This window comes from Heptranchias perlo, chromosome 3 (assembly GCF_035084215.1).
Source record: "Heptranchias perlo isolate sHepPer1 chromosome 3, sHepPer1.hap1, whole genome shotgun sequence".
Lineage (NCBI taxonomy): Eukaryota > Metazoa > Chordata > Chondrichthyes > Hexanchiformes > Hexanchidae > Heptranchias > Heptranchias perlo.
Window position 1 is genome coordinate 85433956 of NC_090327.1, and position 20736 is coordinate 85454691.

General features: G+C 43.1%; 1 protein-coding gene across 1 annotated transcript; it reads right to left on the minus strand.

Moving 5' to 3' along the window:
• Positions 1–662: 662 nt before the first annotated feature.
• zbtb14 (zinc finger and BTB domain containing 14) lies at positions 663–8954 on the minus strand. Its single transcript, XM_067980705.1, has 2 exons — positions 8869–8954; positions 663–3521 (listed from the first exon to the last, which is right to left on the minus strand). Exon 2 carries the CDS (start codon positions 3503–3505, stop codon positions 2180–2182), a length of 1326 nt encoding a protein of 441 aa, XP_067836806.1. The 5' UTR covers positions 3506–3521; positions 8869–8954; the 3' UTR covers positions 663–2179.
• Positions 8955–20736: the final 11782 nt, after the last annotated feature.

Below are 20736 nucleotides of genomic sequence, written 5' to 3' on the forward strand. Positions count from 1 at the left end.
CCCTTTTTCTTTGTGGGAACATATTTGCTCTGAACCTCACTATCTCTTCTTTGAATGTCTCCCACTGTTCTGACAATGATTTACCTTCAAGTAGTTGATACTCTCCTCTCCTGACATCTCCATAAAATAACTTGCCATCAATGGGAAGGTGCAACGTGAATAAATAGCCATTTGGTACTGGATGCTGATGCATAACCATGGAACTGTATCCCAGCAAGGAGTCAGTGCTTTCAGGAGGTAAGAAAATTGTTGAGGGGAAAAAAAATTACCATTCTGTTAGATTTCCAATGTCTTGACACAGTACCAACTGAACTTCCTGGCCGAATCCTTGCTTCAGATTTCCAATTAGATGATAAGGAAATTCCAAAGCATAGTGTACCATATTATAGGGTAGGTTTTACAGATTTGTTGTTGCACTGCAGAAATGTTCATGCTGGGAGCACATATTGGGAATTCAGGCAGGGACATCAACAGGCCTGGTAGGATTTCCCATTTATTAATGATTCATTTTAATGGATGGAAAATCTTGCTGATCTCTGATTTCCTTCCCAACACATGAAGTTCTACGCCTGGAGTGTGAATTCATAAAATGCAAAATACAAGTTTCAAAAGGAAAGAAAAAACATCAGTGGCACATGTTATTCTAAAGTATTTACATTTTAATTAGAAAAAGACTTTTTTTCCAGACAAAGTAAATTTTCTGAGAAAGGCAAGTTAATTTTAGTCTAACACTGATTAAACCAATTATAAAACAGAGAATAAAATATGTTCAAATAACCTAACTCAAATTTATACGTATTGCGTTGATCACCAAACATTCATACCAAAACATTGACAACTAATTTGAGTGTAAGCACACTGCTTACTTAACATTACTACAGACTTGACACATGAACACAGAGCATTGGCATAGACTAGGGTGAAAACGCTTCGATATATGCGTCTGTTACATGTATGAAAATTTTAATCATATTTTCTAAACTTTGAGCTGGATAAGACAACTTAATCTGAATTCAAAACTAACAGTAAAATTTACAATTATTCAGTTTTTAATTAAAAATATTTACAGACAAGTATCTATCTAAAATTTTACCGTAAGAATTATCAGATAGCTGCTTTAAGGAGAATTTTTTTTAAATATACATGCAGGCAAAAGTGTTAAGAGCAGCAAACCTTAGGAATGCATTGCTTCATTGTTAAGTTGCTAGGGGTCCAGATTTTATTCTAAAGCCCTTTTAGGGTTCTGGCAAGTATTTTTTGGAATGAGGAGCCTCGCTGTCATCAGGTTCTGCTACTTTTTATCCAAATCCACAACTCAAGCTTCAATTCAACAAGGGAGATATTGTACATGAATCTATCTGATTACATCATATTTCATATGTGAATCTATCTGATTACATCATACTTAACTTCTTTTACCATTACATAGAATATGTGGTACAAAGGAGTCCGTGCACACATTACAATGTATGCCTTCTGCATCATTAGCTGGTATAAAGTAAGACCAACATGTGATATTGGCTATACAAAAATGATCTTTGCTTCCCTTAAAGAAGCTTATAAATACAAACACCAACAGTAGTTGTGTTTTTTTAAGAATGCTTAAAAATCAGGCATAAAATTGCTCCAATTAAATTAGCAACATTTCAGTGGGCAGGTGTCCATTCAAAAGAATGGGTATCAAAAACACTCAAATGCTTAAATCCTATTCCTAAAGAGTTTTAACCCTAGTGGCTTATTTGCTACCACAGAATATAGTCAAGGAGACTGCAGTGGCAGGCCAAAACATTAAAAGCAACTTTATTTTAAAAAAAACTTTAAAACTGTAACACATCACTCAAAGTATGCCATAAATACATTATTGCACCATACAGGGATTAAAGCATTTATAAATATTCACACTTGAAATATTCAATTATGTAATTTATTCTGTTGTCCCAAATGGCCAACCGAACTATTAAATCCTTATACAGTGCAACAATTTACCCTAAATATATTAGATTATATACACTGAGACAGAGAAAAAAATACGATTCTTCATACAAATTGTAAAAAGGAACAGAATTTAAAGACAAAATATATAAGGGTGACATTTATTAATGCAGACATCTATATTAGACAGAAGCCCTTTACAAAAACAAAAGAGAAATGGGGAAACTAGCATTAAATTAATTTAGCCTCAACTACAGGCTATACTTTCCAGGTTTTGCTCTGTTTCAGCTGCCATCGCTGCAGCTTGCAACTGCTCTGTCTCACTAGCGATCACGCTTGTAGGTACTTGTTTGCGTTCACTGTGCATATTGTTTTCATGCCTCTTTAGATCAGAAGCTTTGGCAAAAGCTTTAGTACAGGAACCACAAACAAATGGCTTCTCACCTCGGTGCCTCCGTTCATGATCTTTTAGGTGAGACTTGTGCTTGAAGGCTTTGTCACACATATGGCATGCAAAGGGTCTTTCATTACTGTGGACTCGTTCATGTTTTTTTAGGTCAGGAGCTCGAATGAAAGATTTTCCACACACATCACACCCATAAGGTTTGAAACCTGTGTGAATTTTGAGATGTTCCTTCAAGTGAGCTTGCGTGGTGAAGGCCTTTGAGCAGATGTCACACACAAATGGCCGATCAGCAGAATGCAACTTCTCATGCTTCCTCAAACGTGTTTCATCAGTGAAAGTCTTGCCACAGGTCTGACAACTGAACTGTTCCCTGTCCCCATACAGCAAATATTCAAATTTCACATCAGTGTTTGCTGTCCAGCCTGGTGGCTGTTCTTCCTTAACTCCGCTCATGCTGTCATTGAAAGCAAGAGTTGGAGGTGGTTGGGGAGTCACATCCTTTGGCTCATTTGCCTCCATGGTTTCCACCTCTGAACCAAAGCAATTGACTTTACGAACTTCTTCACTTCCAAGTTCTTTTAAAATGGCTTCCTGAACCCGCAGGCCATTTGCTTGGGTCTTCCCATCATCCTGATTGGGTACAGCTTCTTCTACTGCCTCTTCTGAATGGCCTTCGAGTTGATCTCCAATTTCTTCTATCTCTTCGTCTGTGCTATTTACTGAGGGCCGATGGATTTTAGCACTTATGCTGTACGGGTATCGGCTTTTGCGACGCGCTGCATTCTGTTGAGGAGACACATCACGCTTCTGAGTACATAGTTTATCTAAGAATTTTATTCCGAGGATTTGTCCAGAAGACATCATCAGGTTCACATCTTCTCTCTTCACAGAGATTTTAGAGGTGTACATATAATTCAGTACTTCTTCAAATATATCTGAACGCAAAAAATCAATCTCGATCACTGAAGAACTATCAACCTCTAGTTTTTTAAACAACTTCTTGAAGTAAGTGCTGCAAGCTGCCAAAACACACCTGTGGGCTCGGAACTTAACATCTTCCACCACAATGGCTATGTCACAGAACTCTCCTTCTAATCGCTGCTCGTTCAAGGTCTTCAGAAATGCATTTTTATGTTCGTCATCATTATATTTCACTACTTCACCCATTGTGCAATGTAAGCAACTGAAAAAAAAGGATTAGAAAAGGAACAAAGTAATTTAAGTTTCTGCAGATAGCCAATAAATAAGATGCATTTAGAATGTGCAATCCCCAAACCCAACTGGACAGCATTAATCATGGTTCATATGGGGAACGAGGCATCTTAATTTGGACATTTTAATACTTGACTATGACTGTCCCCCATTATCAGATCAGTCTGTTTTGCATGTTCCTAAATTCTACTATTTAACTTTTTTTTCTCCAAATTTCTACAGAGTGCCCATCCCTTTTGTCGTGACTTTATTTTGAATCTCTCTTTATACATATCTACAGTAAAATACAAGTACAGCTATAATCTTTTATTATATGACAAATATATTATGAACTACCTGGGACACTATTTATATTTGTTCCATAATGGACAGACCCAATAATACATGAACAACTAACTCATGTTATTTATAGTCAGCATCACAAATAAGATACAGGAGTAGGAGCAACCACTGGGACAGAAGAGCAGAATATATTTATTGCCCCCAAAGAACTTTCTTGGCATGAGCTTTGTCACTCTCCACTCCCCCATTCCAATGCCACTAATGTCCCCAAACTTATGATACATGGTTCCAGTTCTGGACATATATCCCATGGGTCTTCCATTATACTTTCTCTTTATACCATACCTTACAAATAAATTGCATAAAATTAGTTAGTGGCAAAGGAAAGACTAGGATTAGTATCATCTTAGCAAAGTACTAGCCTCTACCTTTCCCTTAAAAAGTACAAGAGCAAAAATACCATGTAATATCTCCATGAAATAAGTAAGATGACTATGTAAGGTAGGGCATAAAATAACGTCACAGAAACAGAAACACAGTTGTTTTTCAGTATTTCCGCATAATGCGAACAACCTAGCACCAGTGCTATTGCAGGGGTTTCCTGAGGTACCTCCATCCACTCAGTCAGCGGTGGCAAATACGACCAACTGATATCAATGGCACTATAATAAAGTCTACTAAGGTATGATGGTGGGCTGTCATTATTGCTGGGTGGTAAGGTCCTTCCCTGACATCAGGAAGATCCTGGCTAGTTTACCAAGTTGCAAATACAATTTGCACCAATTGCACATGCACGAGATTTCTGCATGGGCAATTGTTTTAACGTTGGAACAATTTCACACATGTAAATCTTGTACTTCTTTAGTAATCTGTTGTTATGAATCCGATGAGGCAGCAAGGGATTTGAGCTCTAATATGGAATTGTTCCATTTGAAGCAGCTCAGTAACAAAACAGGATAGGAGTTGGTTGTTGTGTAACAGGAGTTCTCTTCAAATCCAGGCCGACAAGACAACAATATCCTCTTTATCTCCCAGCTTTAAGGTGCCTGACAAGAAATAAGTTTGGGCATTCTTAATGAAGTTGTTTATTTGTGTGGGTCCATACCATAAAATAATGCACAATCTTAGAGCCCACATGAATGGCTAGAGTTCGTCTGGAGCCAAAATGGAAACATTCATAATGGTACTGTAAAATATGCTCTTCTGTCACTGGGATTAAGGCAGAGTAGAGGAAATTTTACTTGTGCTTGCCCATGCTATACCTGACCTGTAAATGCTAAATTCTGACAACTATATCCCAACAGCAGAAATGTGTTACATTACTCAACAAGCTTGCCTTTCAGAGTTTAGAGTTGATGTTACAATGGAAAATTGCTCTCAGCAAGACCTAGATAGTCATTTGCCAAAATATAAATTGCCAGGAGTGAAACCAAATCTTTAAAATTTCCTTTTTATTCTTCCCAGAGATGTATAAGGAATGAGAATATTTATATAGCACCTTGTCACATTACTGAGAAACATTTCAAAACATTTCATAATTATTTCTTTTGAAGTCACTGTTACATTGGTATACAGCAAGATTTCATAGCTTGAGATGAACAACCAGTTAATCGGTTTGGTGATGTTGGTTGAAGGGTGAATGTTGGCCAGAACTCCAACTTGAGTAGTGCCACACGACCTTTAACATCCACCTGAATAGGCAGAGGAGGACTTGGTTTAATGAGTTGTCTGTACGACAGGGCTTCTGACAATGCAGCACTTACTCAGTACAACATTGAAGTATCAGTTTAAATTATGTACTCAAATCCTAGTTTGAGATTTGAACCCACAGCCTTTTGAATCGAATGCAAGCATGCTACCAACTGAGCTAAGCTAATACTTCAAGAAATGAAAAACAGGGGGCCGGAATTTGCAGGAACTTACGCCACAGTAGATTATGGCGTGACTGACTTAGGCCACACCAAAATTTCCTGATGCGTTTGCGCCACCTTGCCCTTTCTCTCGCTGAAGCAGTAGAACAACTAATTGTCATAGCTCCATCCCCCCAATCAATGGCGAAATCGAGCTTGCTAAATGAATGCCACTGAGGTCGCCACTGCCACTTGTAGAATGGTGCTGGTGGAGTGAGTGTACGGGAATCATAACAGGAACGAGTTTAAAAGAGGCAACATCACTTCTGGGCATTATAATAGTGGCTAACTCAATTCTAAATTTTCTTGATCAGATTGATCAAAGCAGAGCACTCATTTTTGAAGGTTCTAATGTAATGCAAATGTTATTTATACATATTTCTTCCAGTGCTAAATACTATAATCGAAAACTGTAGGGTAATCCTTGAAGCACTAAAATTGCATCTTGCAGTGAATGTTTTCTGCATTGCTTCTGAAATCGCTTTCTGATGTCAATCACGGGTAAAGTACTTTTTTAAATCCACAGCTCACAGCCATAGTCTCCTGATACAGTGTGAGAGTTAGAGAATTGTTTGTTCTTGTGGCAATATTTATTCAATATTTGTCCAATTATATCTTTTAGTAATTTGCTGCCGAATATAAATAAACGTTGGCTAGAGGCAGCAATCTAACAGAATTAGGCGCTGCTGTGTTTTCATGAATCCCATAATGATTTAATAACAATTTGGTCTGAGTTGGTCAGCAAAGATAAAATGTAACTTTTAGAAAGATTTCAACCAACTCTATCTTGAAAACAAACAATATGTAGGGATTAGAGGTTAATTAGGTTATTATTTTAACTATAATTGACATTACACTCCCACAGAACGTTCAAATTTAAAGGTTGAAATTCCCACAGAAATCAACATTCAAAATGAATTAACCTTCCACTGGCCCCGCCGCTCCTGGTCCACCGCTATGCTACCTGCGGCGTATTCTAATTATTTTTCCCAGTGAATTGCGGCGTAAATTCGCGACCGGAGGATCTGGGAGCATTACGGTCTAACTTAGGGCCAATACCATCATTGCAGCGAATTGCAATATTCATCAACTTAATGGCGCAGAAATTGCTGGAGCTGCGCAACTCGTGGCGGGTACCATGAATTGGAATTTTTTCCACACCCTTCAGATCGTATTATTTTTGCGCAGCAAATTGCTGGAAATGTGAATTGACGACGTCAACAGTGCATCTGGGACCTCATGGTCTATCTCCTTAACGAATTACATTTAAGGATAGAGAAAGAAACAGAGCAAAAGATAGAGTAGGAAATAGGGTGAATTAGAGTCAAATTCGATACAGAAAATGTAAAGAGAGGGAAAGACAGATTAGTTTGAGAGAGAAAAAAGAGACAGAAAGGAAAAGTAAGAAATGCTTTTTTAAAAAAAACCTCTAGGAGCAATTTATTAACTGCAGGAGTGAGACTCCATGGTTTCAATTGTTCCCTTTCTGGGCCAAGATTGAGTTTCGTGTCAGGACCGTAAATCACATCATTAACAGGGTCCTAATGGAATGAAATAGAAGCCCTAAATATCTGCAGCGAGATTCATTTGTATTTAGTAGAAATCCAGGAATTTCTTGACACTCATGGGGAGGTTGACGGCCAACTACCACTTTTGCGACGCCTACGGTGGAGTGGCGCAAATCGTCCAGCAATATGTGGCGATTCACAACTCATGGCGTATCTCTTACTCGCCACAAATTGCTGGGATTTTCACACATTAATGTTGGCGTGCGCCCGCAACTCGCCATTATTTTCCTAGCAATTTCTGAGCCATTGTTTTTCCCAGCGAAATGTGGTGTAAATTCGCTACTGGACGATCAGGAAGCACAACCGTCTAACTTATGGTGTTGGTGGTCAATACAGCCATTGCAGCGAAAAACCAATATTGGCCAACTCAATAATGGCACTCATTCTCTCCAGTCATAAATGCACATTTTGAGCAAATTGGGCTAGAGCCACACGGTGGTGCTTTCTCCGTGTAAAGTGGATTTTCCTTTCGCTGTGCACTTTGCAATCAGACCATAGGGCGGCGATGTGCACTGGCGCTCATGTGCCGCGTACGCAATCGGCTGCTGGTCTCGGAAGTTCCCGCGTCCCTGTCGGGCTCGCGCGCCTGGTCGCGCTTCTCCGCCGGATTATTTTGGACGTCAATAATTTCACATTAATCATGCCCGACAGGTTACTGGAGTATTAATTTTAACCAAAGTAGTGAGGAATCCTTCTGATATTACATTGACAGCAAGAATGAGGTTCTGTTTCATGCATCAGATCATAAAATTTACGTCTGGTCTTATTGTTGAAACGTCATGTGTAACGTGTATTTATAATATTTTAATTTCTCATAACTTCTAAAAAAGGGAAAAAAATCCAAAACGAATTTTTATTCTGTTAAAATTGCAAACTCCAAATTTTTTGTTTTATTTTTTTCTTTTTTAAAAAAAAAGTGCACGGTTGGTTTTCTTTCGCCGATCCTGTTAACGTGCACTGACAGGCTGTGTCGGGGAGACTACGAGCTCCGAGGCGAATGGCAGGCGCTATCCCGCACGTCCGCTGCACAATTGCAGTCAATTCTCCTGAATGCAAACCGTTCGTACTAAAAAGTAAAGGGGGCAGAAAGCACCGCCGCCGCCGCCGCCGAGTGCACCATCCACCCCCCTCCCTCACCCTGCGGAGACCGAGGATCGCGCCCCGCGTGCAGGGTGTCACGAGTACAGCCCGCAGATCCCCCGCCCGCCCGCCCCCGGGGACCGACCATCTTGTTACAGACCGCGTTCACCTCCCTCAACATCAGCCTCGGCGCTCGCACACAGCCGCTTCGGACAGGGAGGAGGCACTCACTCAGACAGCGCGGCTTAAAAGGCCGATTTGCCGACCCCCCCCCTCTCCCTCTTGCATTGGAGAGACGACGGTGCAAGAAGAAAGGAGGAGGAGGAGGAACAAACCGGAGCCTGGAGTTTGCAGCCGCCGCCGCCGGGCTCGGGCTGGGTCTGGGTCTGGCGCGCGCACTGCCCAACTCCCCGGAATCAGTCAATCAACGAGCGGCTCCCGAGCCCGAGCCCGAGCGCCGCCGCCGCCGCCGCATTACCTGATCCAGGCTCGCTCCAGCACTCGGGCCCGGGGATACGGACTCGCGCCGCGCCGCGCCCGGGACTGCAGACGGTCCTGGAGAAACTGACGTCTCGCCAGCAACTTTTTTAGTGGCGGATGTGGACGCTCCGCCCGAGCACGGACAGGGATGACGGAGTGACGCGCTGCGCAAGCACGGGGCGGGAGCAGGCGCGAGCCCCCGGGCGGGGACACGCCCGGCCCGACCCGACCCGACCCGGATAATCAGCGAACGAGCGAGCGCCCGGCTCCCCACCCCCGGGCACTGGGAGCGCGAACTGCAGCGGGCGGGAGCGCAGGCTGAGACCATCAAGTGGCGTTTCATTAAACGTTAATACAAAGTGTGTGATTAGTGCATTTGGAAACCTCGTATTGTTTCTTTGCCACTTATTGGAACCGGGAAAAAAATGCTTGTTTCAGTGAAAGTAAATTATACATTTATTTTAAGGAAGTCAGTTTAGTTTCTCACTCCAAGTTTTAATTATGTAAGTACTATAAAAATAACTTTTAAAATTGCAGGTACACTCGTGATACTTAGTTCATCGTGCAAAGATTTACATGTTTCGGTGAACAGCCAAATTTAAAGTGCATACAAGTTTGAGTGTACTTTTTGCAGGTAGGAACTCCTTTTCATCTTTGGGACTGAACAAATCAATGTCCTTAGTTCAAGTTACCGTATTAGCAAATGTATCAATCTTTCTACTGTACCTACAGTAGTAACAAGATACTAATTGCTTGCCATAACTCTCATCCTCTAATTTGTGGCCATCTTCAGTGATTACAAAGTCCAGTTCAATGGGAGAGATTAGTGGAGTAGTACACACATAAGGGATACATTTACAATATCGGGCTACCATGACGGAACCTTACCCACTGGGAGCGCACATCAAGAATTCAGGCACCAGCTCGCCACGATTTTCCATAATAGTAAGAAAATCTTGGGAGCGAGCACCTGATATTCCTGGTATGTGCTTCCGGTGAGCAAGGGCCCCCAGTAGGATCATGATTTTGCAAAATTACCCTTGAAATGTAAGAATTATTATTTTTACTGCCTCATCTCCCATGGTGTTGCTCATAGATTGGAGCACCACTGCGATGGTTAGATACTAAGATGAAGCTGTATTTAGATTGCCTTGTCCCTTAAAGGTGATCCATGTGGGGAAGTGGTCTAAATAGGTACATCTTGAGGCACATTATAGGTTAATTGTTGAGGGAAGTATGCACAGCTGCCCACGGGATTGGCCAGGTTGTCCAGGTCAGAAAAGCCAGCTGGAAATGACTGGCTTTTTAAAAAAAATCTTTTTGACTTAAATAGTGGTGGGAATTCTCATCTACAATCCCACCCAAAATCAGGCAGGATCGTGGTGGAGAATGCCAGAAAATTTGGCGGTGATGCCCATCATCACCATCTGACTGGGATTTCTCTCCCCTGCCCCTGCCCCCCCTCCCCATCTGGCACGTTTAAGTGGGGGAGGGGTGTGGTGTTTGGGATCTTGGCAAATTTTCCTGCTCTCTGCTACACTTAACGCCACTTCCTGGAGTCACTGTGTGGAAGGTGGCAGTAGGCTCTTGAAAGTGGCAGTAAATACCCAAATAGAGGGCCTTGAATCCCTTCAGATGCCCCATCTCTTCCCTACTAAAGGCCTCAGTCTTGGACAAGGCCTTCAGTGGGAGGCCTCATTCTGATTTTCAGGGTGCTTGTCAGATTTTTGGAAGCTGCAGCAGCATTCCAGCTGCAGTACCACTGGTGTTTCCAGGCTGGCACTGGTGGGCTCCCTCATGAAGGCAGGAGTCCCACCATGAGCCCACTTGTATAACGGGCGGTCAAACAGCTACCATTATTTTACGCCCTGCCAAAGTTGAATTTCATCCCTAATGTTTACTGTCTGAAACCAGTATGTATGCGTGAAGCCTCAATTTGAGTTCATGGAGGGCCCAGAATCATTACTCTCAGCTGAAGAGATTCAATAGGTTGCAGGCTATAGATTTAGCTCCAATTCCCAATATGCATTTGTACCTACAACCTGTAGAATTTATTTTAATGTTTGACAGCAGGATTGGCCTTTCACAAAGCATATGATGACTTGGTATTTGTAAACCCTTTCCCTCCTACGGTCCCGTGTATCAAGGGAAAATTACTGCAGATAAAGCCCCCGGAGGAAAGCCATTACTAAAGCAATTTGATAATTTTTGTATAAAATCAGTAATAAGGTAAAGCAGAAACTCCAACTTTTTCTGAGATAGCTTTGAAAGCAGAAACAGTGTATTTTTTTTTATTCGTTCATGGGATGTGGGCGTCGCTGGCTAGGCCAGCATTTATTGCCTATCCCTAATTGCCCTTGAGAAGGTGGTAGTGAGCCCCCTTGAACTGCTGCAGTCCGTATGGTGAAGGTTCTCCCACAGTGCTGTTAGGAAGGGATTTCCAGGATTTTGACCCAGCGACGATGAAGGAACGGTGATATATTTAAAGTCGGGATAGTGTGTGACTTGGAGGGGAATGTGCAGGTGGTATTGTTCCCATGTACCTGCTGCTCTTGTCCTTCTAGGTGGTAGAGGTCGCGGGTTTGGGGGTGCTGTCGAAGAAGCCTTGGCGAGTTGCTGCAGTGCATCCTGTGGATGGTACACACTGCAGCCACTGTGCGCCGGTGGTGAAGGGAGTGAATATTTAGGGTGGTCGGTGGGGTGCCAATCAAGCAGGCTGCTTTGTCCTGGATGGTGTCAAGCTTCTTGAGTGTTGTTGGAGCTGCACTCATCCAGGCAAGCGGAGAGTATTCCATCACACTCCTGACTTGTGCCTTGTAGATGGTGGAAAGGCTTTGGGGAGTCAGGAGGTGAGTCACTCGCCGCAGAATACCCAACCTCTGACCTGCTCTTGTAGCCACAGTATTTATTTGGCTGGTCCAGTTAAGTTTCTGGTCAATGGTGACCCCCAGGATGTTGATGGTGGGGGATTTGGCGACGGTAATGCTGTTGAATGTCAAGGGGAGGTGGTTAGACACTCTCTTGTTGGAGATGGTCATTGCCTGGTACGAATGTTACTTGCCACTTATCAGCCCAAGCCTGGATGTTGTCCAGGTCTTGCTATATACTAGCTGATTTGCCATAACTCAGTTTAAAAAAAAAATGCAACAATAGCATTCTTATCACATAAAGTCTGTTTCCCCCCCTCAAATACTAATCATGGCTGCTGCAGTTTTTCACGGAGTTTCAGGGGGAGGAATTGGATTGTGTTTCTCCTATTTTTCAGGCCTAAAAGGGGTGTTAAAACAACAAATGTATCCAAGAGACCCAGCGCTCGAACTGCACTGGAAGTTCGTCCGATGTGATATTGCGTGTTAGGCGTCCCTGGTGGCTGCCTGAAACAAAAAGGCATCATTAAAATATGCTAATATGTATCCTGTGCCTGAATCACGACCCTTTTGAGAAATTGATGTCTGGTAGTTTCTCTTTCATCACTTCGTATGCCGCCCAGCAAATCATGGCGTGAGCAGTCGGAAAGAAGGCTTATTTAAAGGGATCCTTACCTCCTACAAGGTAAGACTAGTTAGCCATATTAGGCTGCTAGAGTGTTTTTGGGCCAATTATTTGGCTGGTGTTCGGCTGTAAATTCGTTTGGAGAGTGAGTTTTCGGAGGTGCTGACTTCTTTCACAGGATTGGCTTCAGAAGAATTTTTGAATATGAGGATGTTGCTGGGTTTACCATTGAGGCTGCCAAATTAGATGGAAGGAAGGCAGCAATTACCTGCTGTGGTTGCAAGGGGGTGAAGGAGGGGGCCTTGGATCTGTCAGAATAGGAAAAAGGGGATGAGGAATCAGAGGATTTCGAGGAAGAGCGGGGTCTAGCAGTGCTATGAGCTGCCAGAGCTGTAAGGCAACAAATTACTGACGAGAGATTCTCTTGAACAATCCCTCCCCTACCCAGAGCACTGACAGTCCCTCCTTCCATCTGACCCAGTCCTTACACCCACCATCTGAATGACCTCAAACAGTACAACTTCATGGGTGTTCCATTTACATCACTAAGATTTTGAAGACCAACAGCAATCCAAAAAAAACACTACTACTTCAACATTCTTCGTTCTTGATTTGACACACGGTTGTATTGATCATGGATAACTACATATCATCCTTGTGCCTGGCTTCTGTGCTGTTTTATCTATTCTAGTGGTCCTATGAAGTGTTTTCCCCGTGGCTACAGTATGGGAGGTGGGAGGCTGTTGAACTTCCACTGAGAGCACTTGAGATGGCTGTGGTAGGAGACCCTTGAGGAGCTCTGATCTTTGTCGACCCGGCTGCAGACTGCTGTGTCTCAGCATCGGCCAGGGAAATCTGGGCCACTTGGCTGTCAGGCACCAACAAGGGCACTGGTTGAGAGGCTGGTGGGGGAGCAGACATGTTGTCATCCTGAGAAAGTACAACATGTGCCAACCCCATGGAGCCAATGCCTCTGTTACGTGACTGCACTTCAGCACTTGCATTGCTCTGTGTGAGAACAATGCGAAGGACTGTTGTGATGCTGTAGGAGCCCCTAACCATGCTCTCCTTCATGCTTTGAAAGCCTGAAGCGGTGCTGGACTCGAGCCAAGGTGGCAGCAGTCTGAGCTCTTATCGAAGCAGTCAGAGCTGTCACCAGAGGCTCCACCATTGTGGATTCCATTGCAATGTTCATAGAGCTTAACACTTGTTCCATGATTGAACAACTTGTGTGGGGTCTTGATGCCGTGCATGAAGACCCCACACAAGTTGTTGCTGGACCCCTCCATGCTCTCTACTGTTGCGCACAAGCTCGCTGGCAGGCAGGCCAGTGCACTTAGAAGGTCCTGGTAAATGGCGATCAGTCCTTTTTTGTGGCCTGGAGGTTTTTATCTGTGCCCTCTGCAGCAGGGCTAGGATGCAAGCTTCCCCTCCAGCAAGCTGCTTCCTTGGCCATCCTATCCTTCTACCCTTGCTTTTGGGCACTATTGCTAGATATGTCTGGAGGCTCGCCCTCCTCTTGTGCCCACCCTCTCCCTGACATTGTATGCGAGCTTGACCTCCAAGAAAGGAGTGTGTTGGTCGTAACTTAGTGAGATGCTTTGAGGATGTGCATGTCAGGATACAGTAATGTTACCGGTGTGTGAAAGGTGGCAGAAATGTGAGGAGGTGACAGAGGCAATAAAGAGGGAAGTAGCAGGTACATAGAGTGGCAGTAGCAGCACAAGGAGGTGGAGTGAAGTGTGCTGCAGTGATTAGAGGAGAGCGATGGGAATAAGGGGAGGGAAGGGTTGTGAATGCTGGGGCTACAGGTAGCGCAGGGCTAAGCAGAGACTAATCAGAGATAGGAGTTAAGAGGCTTACTTTAGCAACTCTTGTTAGATCAATACATGTCTTGCCACATTGCAGCCAAGTCCTTGGAGCAATAACTTACTCTGCCACCTCGGACCATTCTCGCCAGGCAGCTTGCTGGGTGGAAATAGCAGGTCTCTCCTCCTGCTGTCCTCCACCAACACCTCCAAGGCAGCGTCTGAATTGCATGGGACCCTTGCAGCTTTTCCTCTCCCTGTGCCATTTCAGCCTTGGTAAATTTGAATTGAGTAGACAGCAGCCACTGTGCACATCCCCTTTAAGAGATGCAAGCTGCCTTTAAATAGCATTAGGGCGCTCGATTCTCCCACAACCCACCACACACAGGCGAGCTGTTCATCAGTACTGCGAAGAGCATTGGCAGCCCGTCTATTAAATTTAAATGAGGCACCTGGACCAATTTCATGAGTCACTTACACCCACATGATCGGGCACGTGCTCCGTGCACAGCACCCGTAAACGGGCTTAAATCAGAGTTCCATCCAGGATACAGCGTTACTCCAACCGATGTTTAAATAAAAACATGAAAATATGAAAGGTTACAATCGTTAACAGACCGAAATTAAAAGGGGATTAAAATGCACAGTAGAAGTGCACTCTGCTTTTGATCTCTGGGACCTGTTTTTAATTCTAGCCTTTACAGATGGAATGAAAGTCTTTCTGCTAACTGTAAAGGTTCCTGCGTGAAATGAGACGGGCAGTCTTAACCAAGTAGCTGTAGTTCACACCAGAAAACTGCACACAACCAGGCACAAAATTGACAAACTGACTCAGGATATAAAGGTGGCCGATTTTGAAAACAGAAATAATTCACACGGGTGCAGCAGAATGATGATCTGAGATTGGGAGCAGTGGGAACTTCAGCAGTCATCTCTCCCCCATCCCACCCCACTCAGGTCAGCATATAGGAAACATAGGAATATAGGAACAGGAGTAGGCCATTCAGCCCCTCGTGCCTGCTCCGCCATTTGATAAGATCATGGCTGATCTGTGATCTAACTCCATATACCTGCCTTTGGCCCATATCCCTGAATACCTTTGGTTGCCAAAAAGCTATCTATCTCAGATTTAAATTTAGCAATTGAGCTAGTATCAATTGCCGTTTGCGGAAGAGAGTTCCAAACTTCTACAACCCTTTGTGTGTAGAAATGTTTTCTAATCTCACTCCTGAAAGGTCTGGCTCTAATTTTTAGACTGTGCCCTCCACTCATAGAATCCCCAACCAGCGGAAATAGTTTCTCTCTATCCGCCCTATCTGTTCCCCTTAATATCTTATAAACTTCGATCAGATCACCCCTTAACTTTCTAAACTCTGGAGAATACAACCTTAATTTGTGTAAACTCTCCTCGTAACTTAACCCTTGAAGTCCGGGTATCATTCTAGTAAACCTACGCTGCACTCCCTCCAAGGCCAATATGTCCTTCCGAAGGTGCCCAGAACTGCTCACATTACTCCAGGTGCGGTCTAACCAGGGTTTTGTATAGCTGCAGCATAACTTCTGCCCCCTTGTACTCTAATCCTCTAGATATAAAGGCCAGCATTCCATTAGCCTTCTTGATTATTTTCTGCACCTGTTCGTGACACTTCAATGATCTATGTACCTGAACCCCTAAGTCCCTTTGGACATCCACAGTTTTTAACTTTTTACCATTTAGAAAGTACCCTGTTCTATCCTTTTTTGATCCAAAGTGGATGACCTCACATTTGTCTACATTGAATTCCATTTGCCACAATTTTGCCCATTCACCTAATCTATCAATATCGCTTTGTAATTTTATGTTTTCATCTACACTGCTTACAATGCCACCAATCTTTGTGTCATCGGCAAACTTAGATATTAGACTTTCGATGCCTTCATCTAAGTCGTTAATAAATATTGTGAATAATTGAGGCCCCAAGACAGATCCCTGCGGGACTCCACTAGTCACATCCTGCCAATGTGAATACTTACCCATTATCCCTACTCCCTGTCGCCTTTCGCTCAGCCAATTTCCTAACCAAGTCCGTACTTCTCCCTCGATTCCATGGGCTTCTAACTTAGCTAACAGTCTCTTATGTGGGACCTTATCAAATGCCTTCTGGAAGTCCATATAAATAACATCCATTGACATTCCCCTGTCCACTACTTTAGTCACCTCTTCAAAAAATTCAATCAGGTTTGTCAGGCACGACCTACCTTTCACAAATCCATGCTGGCTCTCTCTGATTAACTGAAAATTCTCGAGGTGTTCAGTCACCCTATCCTTAATTATAGACTCCAGCAATTTCCCCACAACAGATGTCAGGCTAACTGGTCTATAATTCCCCGGTTTCCTTCGCTCTCCTTTCTTAAAAGGAGCAGGAGGCGGAGGTTGAGCAGGAGGGGGAGAAGGAGCAAGAGGGGGTAGAAGGAATAGGAGGAGGAGAAGGAGCAGGAGGAGGAGGAGGAGAGAAGGAGCAGGAGGAGGAGAAGGAGCAGGAGGAGGAGGAGCAGGAGGAGGAGGAGGAGAAGGAGCAGGAGGAGGAGAAGGAGCAGGACGAGGAGGAGAAGGAGCAGGAGGAGGAGGAGAAGGAGCAGGAGCAGGAGGTGGAGAAGAAGAAGGAGCAGGACGTGGAGAAGGAGCAGGAGGTGGAGGACGAGGAGGAACAGCAGGTGGAGAACCAGCAGGGGGAAATTTCTGCGGGGGTTCTTCCGATCATCCGCCATAACTTTGGCAGAAGAGCTGCAGAAACCCTGTAGATCATAGATGCATTTAAGGGGGAGCTAGATAAGTACATGACTGAGAAAGGAATAGAAGGATATGTTGATAGGGTGAGATGAAATAAGGTTGGAGGAGGCTCGAGTGGAGCATAAACTCCGACATAGACCAGTTGGGCCAAATGGCCTGTTTCTGTGCTGTAAAATTCTGTGTAAATTTGGCATAAACGCCATTTACCCCGGATCTCCGCAGCTCTTCCGCCTTAGGTACAGCGGACAAATGAGAGATCCACCACAGAAATTCACCCCCAACATTTATAACACAAAAAAAGTTTGTAAGCTTATCCATCAAATTAATTATTTAATGTTAGAAACAAATGTATGAAGTCCGCCCTTCTACATTTGCCTTCTCTGTAATGCCTAAGGCTTGAACTCTGCTTCAGTCCTAGAGCTGGACATTTTACATGGGCCCTGGGCTATTCCAGTTCCTAAACTTTGTGTGAGTGAAGAATGCATCAGGGGTATTTCAGTTTTCACCTTGCTCCTGTAGAACTACAGTCTCCAGAGCACAACTCATGTCACATGACAACCAAGCAGAAACATTACAAACAGCTGTGAGCCACAGGTTACAGAAAGAACATTAAAAAAGCCAGATTTTGTTTCTTTATTTTATTATGAATTTAATCCATAAAATAAAAGTTCTCAGCTAGTGGTGTTGTTTGGGATAAAAACAAATTCTGTTACTGAGGAAAATTAATGTTTGCACTGAATCCAGAGTGGGATGTTCATGAGGTACTGTGGTGTTGCGCAAGGATGTTCTAGCTGATCAGTTAGTGACTCTGACCCACAGCATGAAGCATAACTTACCTGTTTAAGGTGCTGTTTATTGGAGACAACACTGGTGAGAAAATTTTCTCTGGTGTAGCACAACAACAACAACAACAACTTGCATTTATTTAGTGCGTTTAACGTAGTAAAACAGGGTTTGTGTAAAAGCAAGGACTCCACCATGGGAAGTAAGGGGAGAAAAAATCTTCTATAATCATGTAAATAATTGAAAAAAGGTGGGAAATTTAAGGGGGGGGGGAAAGAGAAGAGGAAAGATTAGACAAGTAAATACGTACATTGTAAGCAAGCATTGCAAATCTACTGTGAGAGGTAGAGCAAAAAATACATGGGCGGGTTTATTTCATGAGTCTGTGCTGCCAGTGGGGAGTATCATCCACTGGCAGCACAGTAACTGAGAATAAAAGGTTTTGAGGAGGGAAGAATAACAAAAGTTACATGCATCTTAATAATATTACAAATATATGGCTGAGAGACAGTATTTTTCAGGATTAGTAAAGTTTGATATTCTTACTTTGTGTCAATCACATGATGTAAGCACCTCGGGATGTTTTACTATGTTAAAGGTGCTATATAAATGCAAGTGGTTGTTGTATTGCTTCAGTAAATTTGCTGTACTACAGCAATGGGTGAACTCGTATTGCATTTAGTCTGTAGTGGGACCATGGTACATATCAGAGTCTAGAACTCCCTGTGGATGCAGGATCTAATCGTCTATTGGGAAATATGGATTCGTTGTTTAGAATGGTGTAGTGGTTATAGTACTGGAAGGGAACCTGTCAGCCCTACACAAAGTCCCAGGAAAATATGGTGTGGTATAAGTAATGGCATAAGTAACTTACTCCATAATTTCCTCTTTCCTTTGCACCATTTACGTTCCTTTGTCGTAGATGTGCCATTATAATGGCAGAAGTCTCCAGGAAAATCTGAGCCCTTCTCTCCACCTGATGTCCACACATGCACGCTTTCCAGCAGAGGTCACAGGGTAGTGATCAGGAGCAGGAACTCGAGTTGCTTTTTCCCCTACCTAGTCTGTGGATGCTAAGTGTATTCTACTTATTTCTATAACAATACTGATGATGTTGTCTCTGTTAAACACTTACCTTAATATTGTGCTTTGGATTTGGATGACTTACATTTTTGGAATGGGGGGCCTTCAAAGAGGAGATAAGTCAGGTACAGGCTAAACACATTACCATGAGGGGTAAAGGAAGGGCATCCAAAGTTGGAGCTGCCTGGATGATTAAAGAAACTGAGATTAAAATGATCAGAAAAAGGAGGTTTTTATAAACCTATAAAGAGTAAAAGGATAGTCAAAGGAAGGGTGGGGCCGATTAGGGACCAAAAAGGAAATCTTGTGGAGGCAGAGGGCTTGGCTGAGGAACTGAATGAGTACTACCTGTCTTCAAAAAAGAGGATGCTGTCAATGTCACAGTAAAGGAGGAGGTGAGGGAGGGTAGAGAAATTAGATAGGATAAAAATTAAGAGAAGGTACTTAAAAAGTTGGCAGCACTCAAAGTAGAAAAGTCACCCAGTCCAGATGGAATCCATCTCCGATTGCTGAGGGAAATAAGGGTGGAAATTGCGAAGGCTCTAGCCATGATCTTTCAATCCTCCTTGGATATGGGGGTGGTACCAAAGGACTGGAGGGTTGCAAATGCTACACCCCTGTTCAAAAAAAGGGGAGAGGGATAAACCTGGTAACTACAGGCCAGTTAGCCTAACATCGGTGGTGGAAAACATTTAGAGGTCATAAGCTGGGACAAAATTAATTGTCACTTGGAAAAACATGGGTTAATAAATGACAGCCAATGCAGATTTGTTAAAGGCTAATCGTATCCGACAAACTTGATTGAGTTATTTGATGAAGTAATGGGAGAGGGTTAATGAGGATAGTACGGTTAATATTGTGTATATGGACTTTCAAAAGGCGTTTGATAAAGTGCCACATAATAGACTTGTTAGCAAAAATTGATGCCCATGGGATTAAAGGGGCAGTGGCAATGTGGATACAAAATTGGCTAAGAGACAGAATGCAGAGAAGTGGTGAATGCTTGCTTTTTAGACTGGAGGGAAGTATACAGTGGTGTTCCCCAGGGGTCGGTATTAGGATCACTACACGTTTTGGTATATCTTAATGACCTGAACCTGGGTATAGGGGGCACAGTTTCAAAGTTTGCAGATAACACAAAGCTTGGAAATGTAGTAAACAGTGACAGGTATAGTAACAGACTTCAAGAGGACATAGACAGACTGGTGAAATCGGCAGACGTATGGTAGATGAAACTTAATGTCGAGAAGTATGAAGTGATGCTTTTTGGGAGGAAGAATGAGGAGAGGCAATATAAACTAAATAGTACAATTTTAAAGGGGATGCAGGAATAGATAGACCTGGGGGTGTATGTACACAAGTCTTTGAAGGTGGCAGGACAAGTTGATAAAGCTGTTAAAAAGGCATATGGGATCCTTGGCATTATAAAGAGAGGCATAGAGTACAAAAGCAAGGAAGTTATGCTAAACCTTTATAAATCATGCATTAAGCCTCTGCTAGGGTATTGTGTTTAATTCTAAGTACCACACTTTAGGAAGGATGTCAAGGTCTTGGAGATGGAGCAAAGGAGATTTACCAGAATGATAGGGATGAGAGATTTCTTGTATTGTTATGTCCAGTTATGTTGGGATTGTTTTCCTTAGAGTAGAGGAGATTAAGAGGAGATTTAATAGAGGTGTTCAAAGTTATGAGTGGTTTTGATAGATTAAATAAAGAGAAACTGTTTCCACTGTTGGGTAGGTCGGTAACCAGGGGACACAGATTTAAGATGATTGGCAAAAGAACCAGAGGGGAGATGAGGAGAATTTTTTTTACGCTGCGAGTTGTTACGATCTGGAATGCACTGCCTGGAAGGGTGGTGGAAACAGATTCAATAATAACTTTCACAAGGGAACTGGATATACTTGAAAAGGAAACATTTGCAGGGCTA

Excerpts from the sequence above, each read along its gene's own strand:
- zbtb14 (XM_067980705.1), bottom strand. The coding sequence starts at position 3,505 with ATGGGTGAAGTAGTGAAATATAATGATGACGAACATAAAAATGCATTT.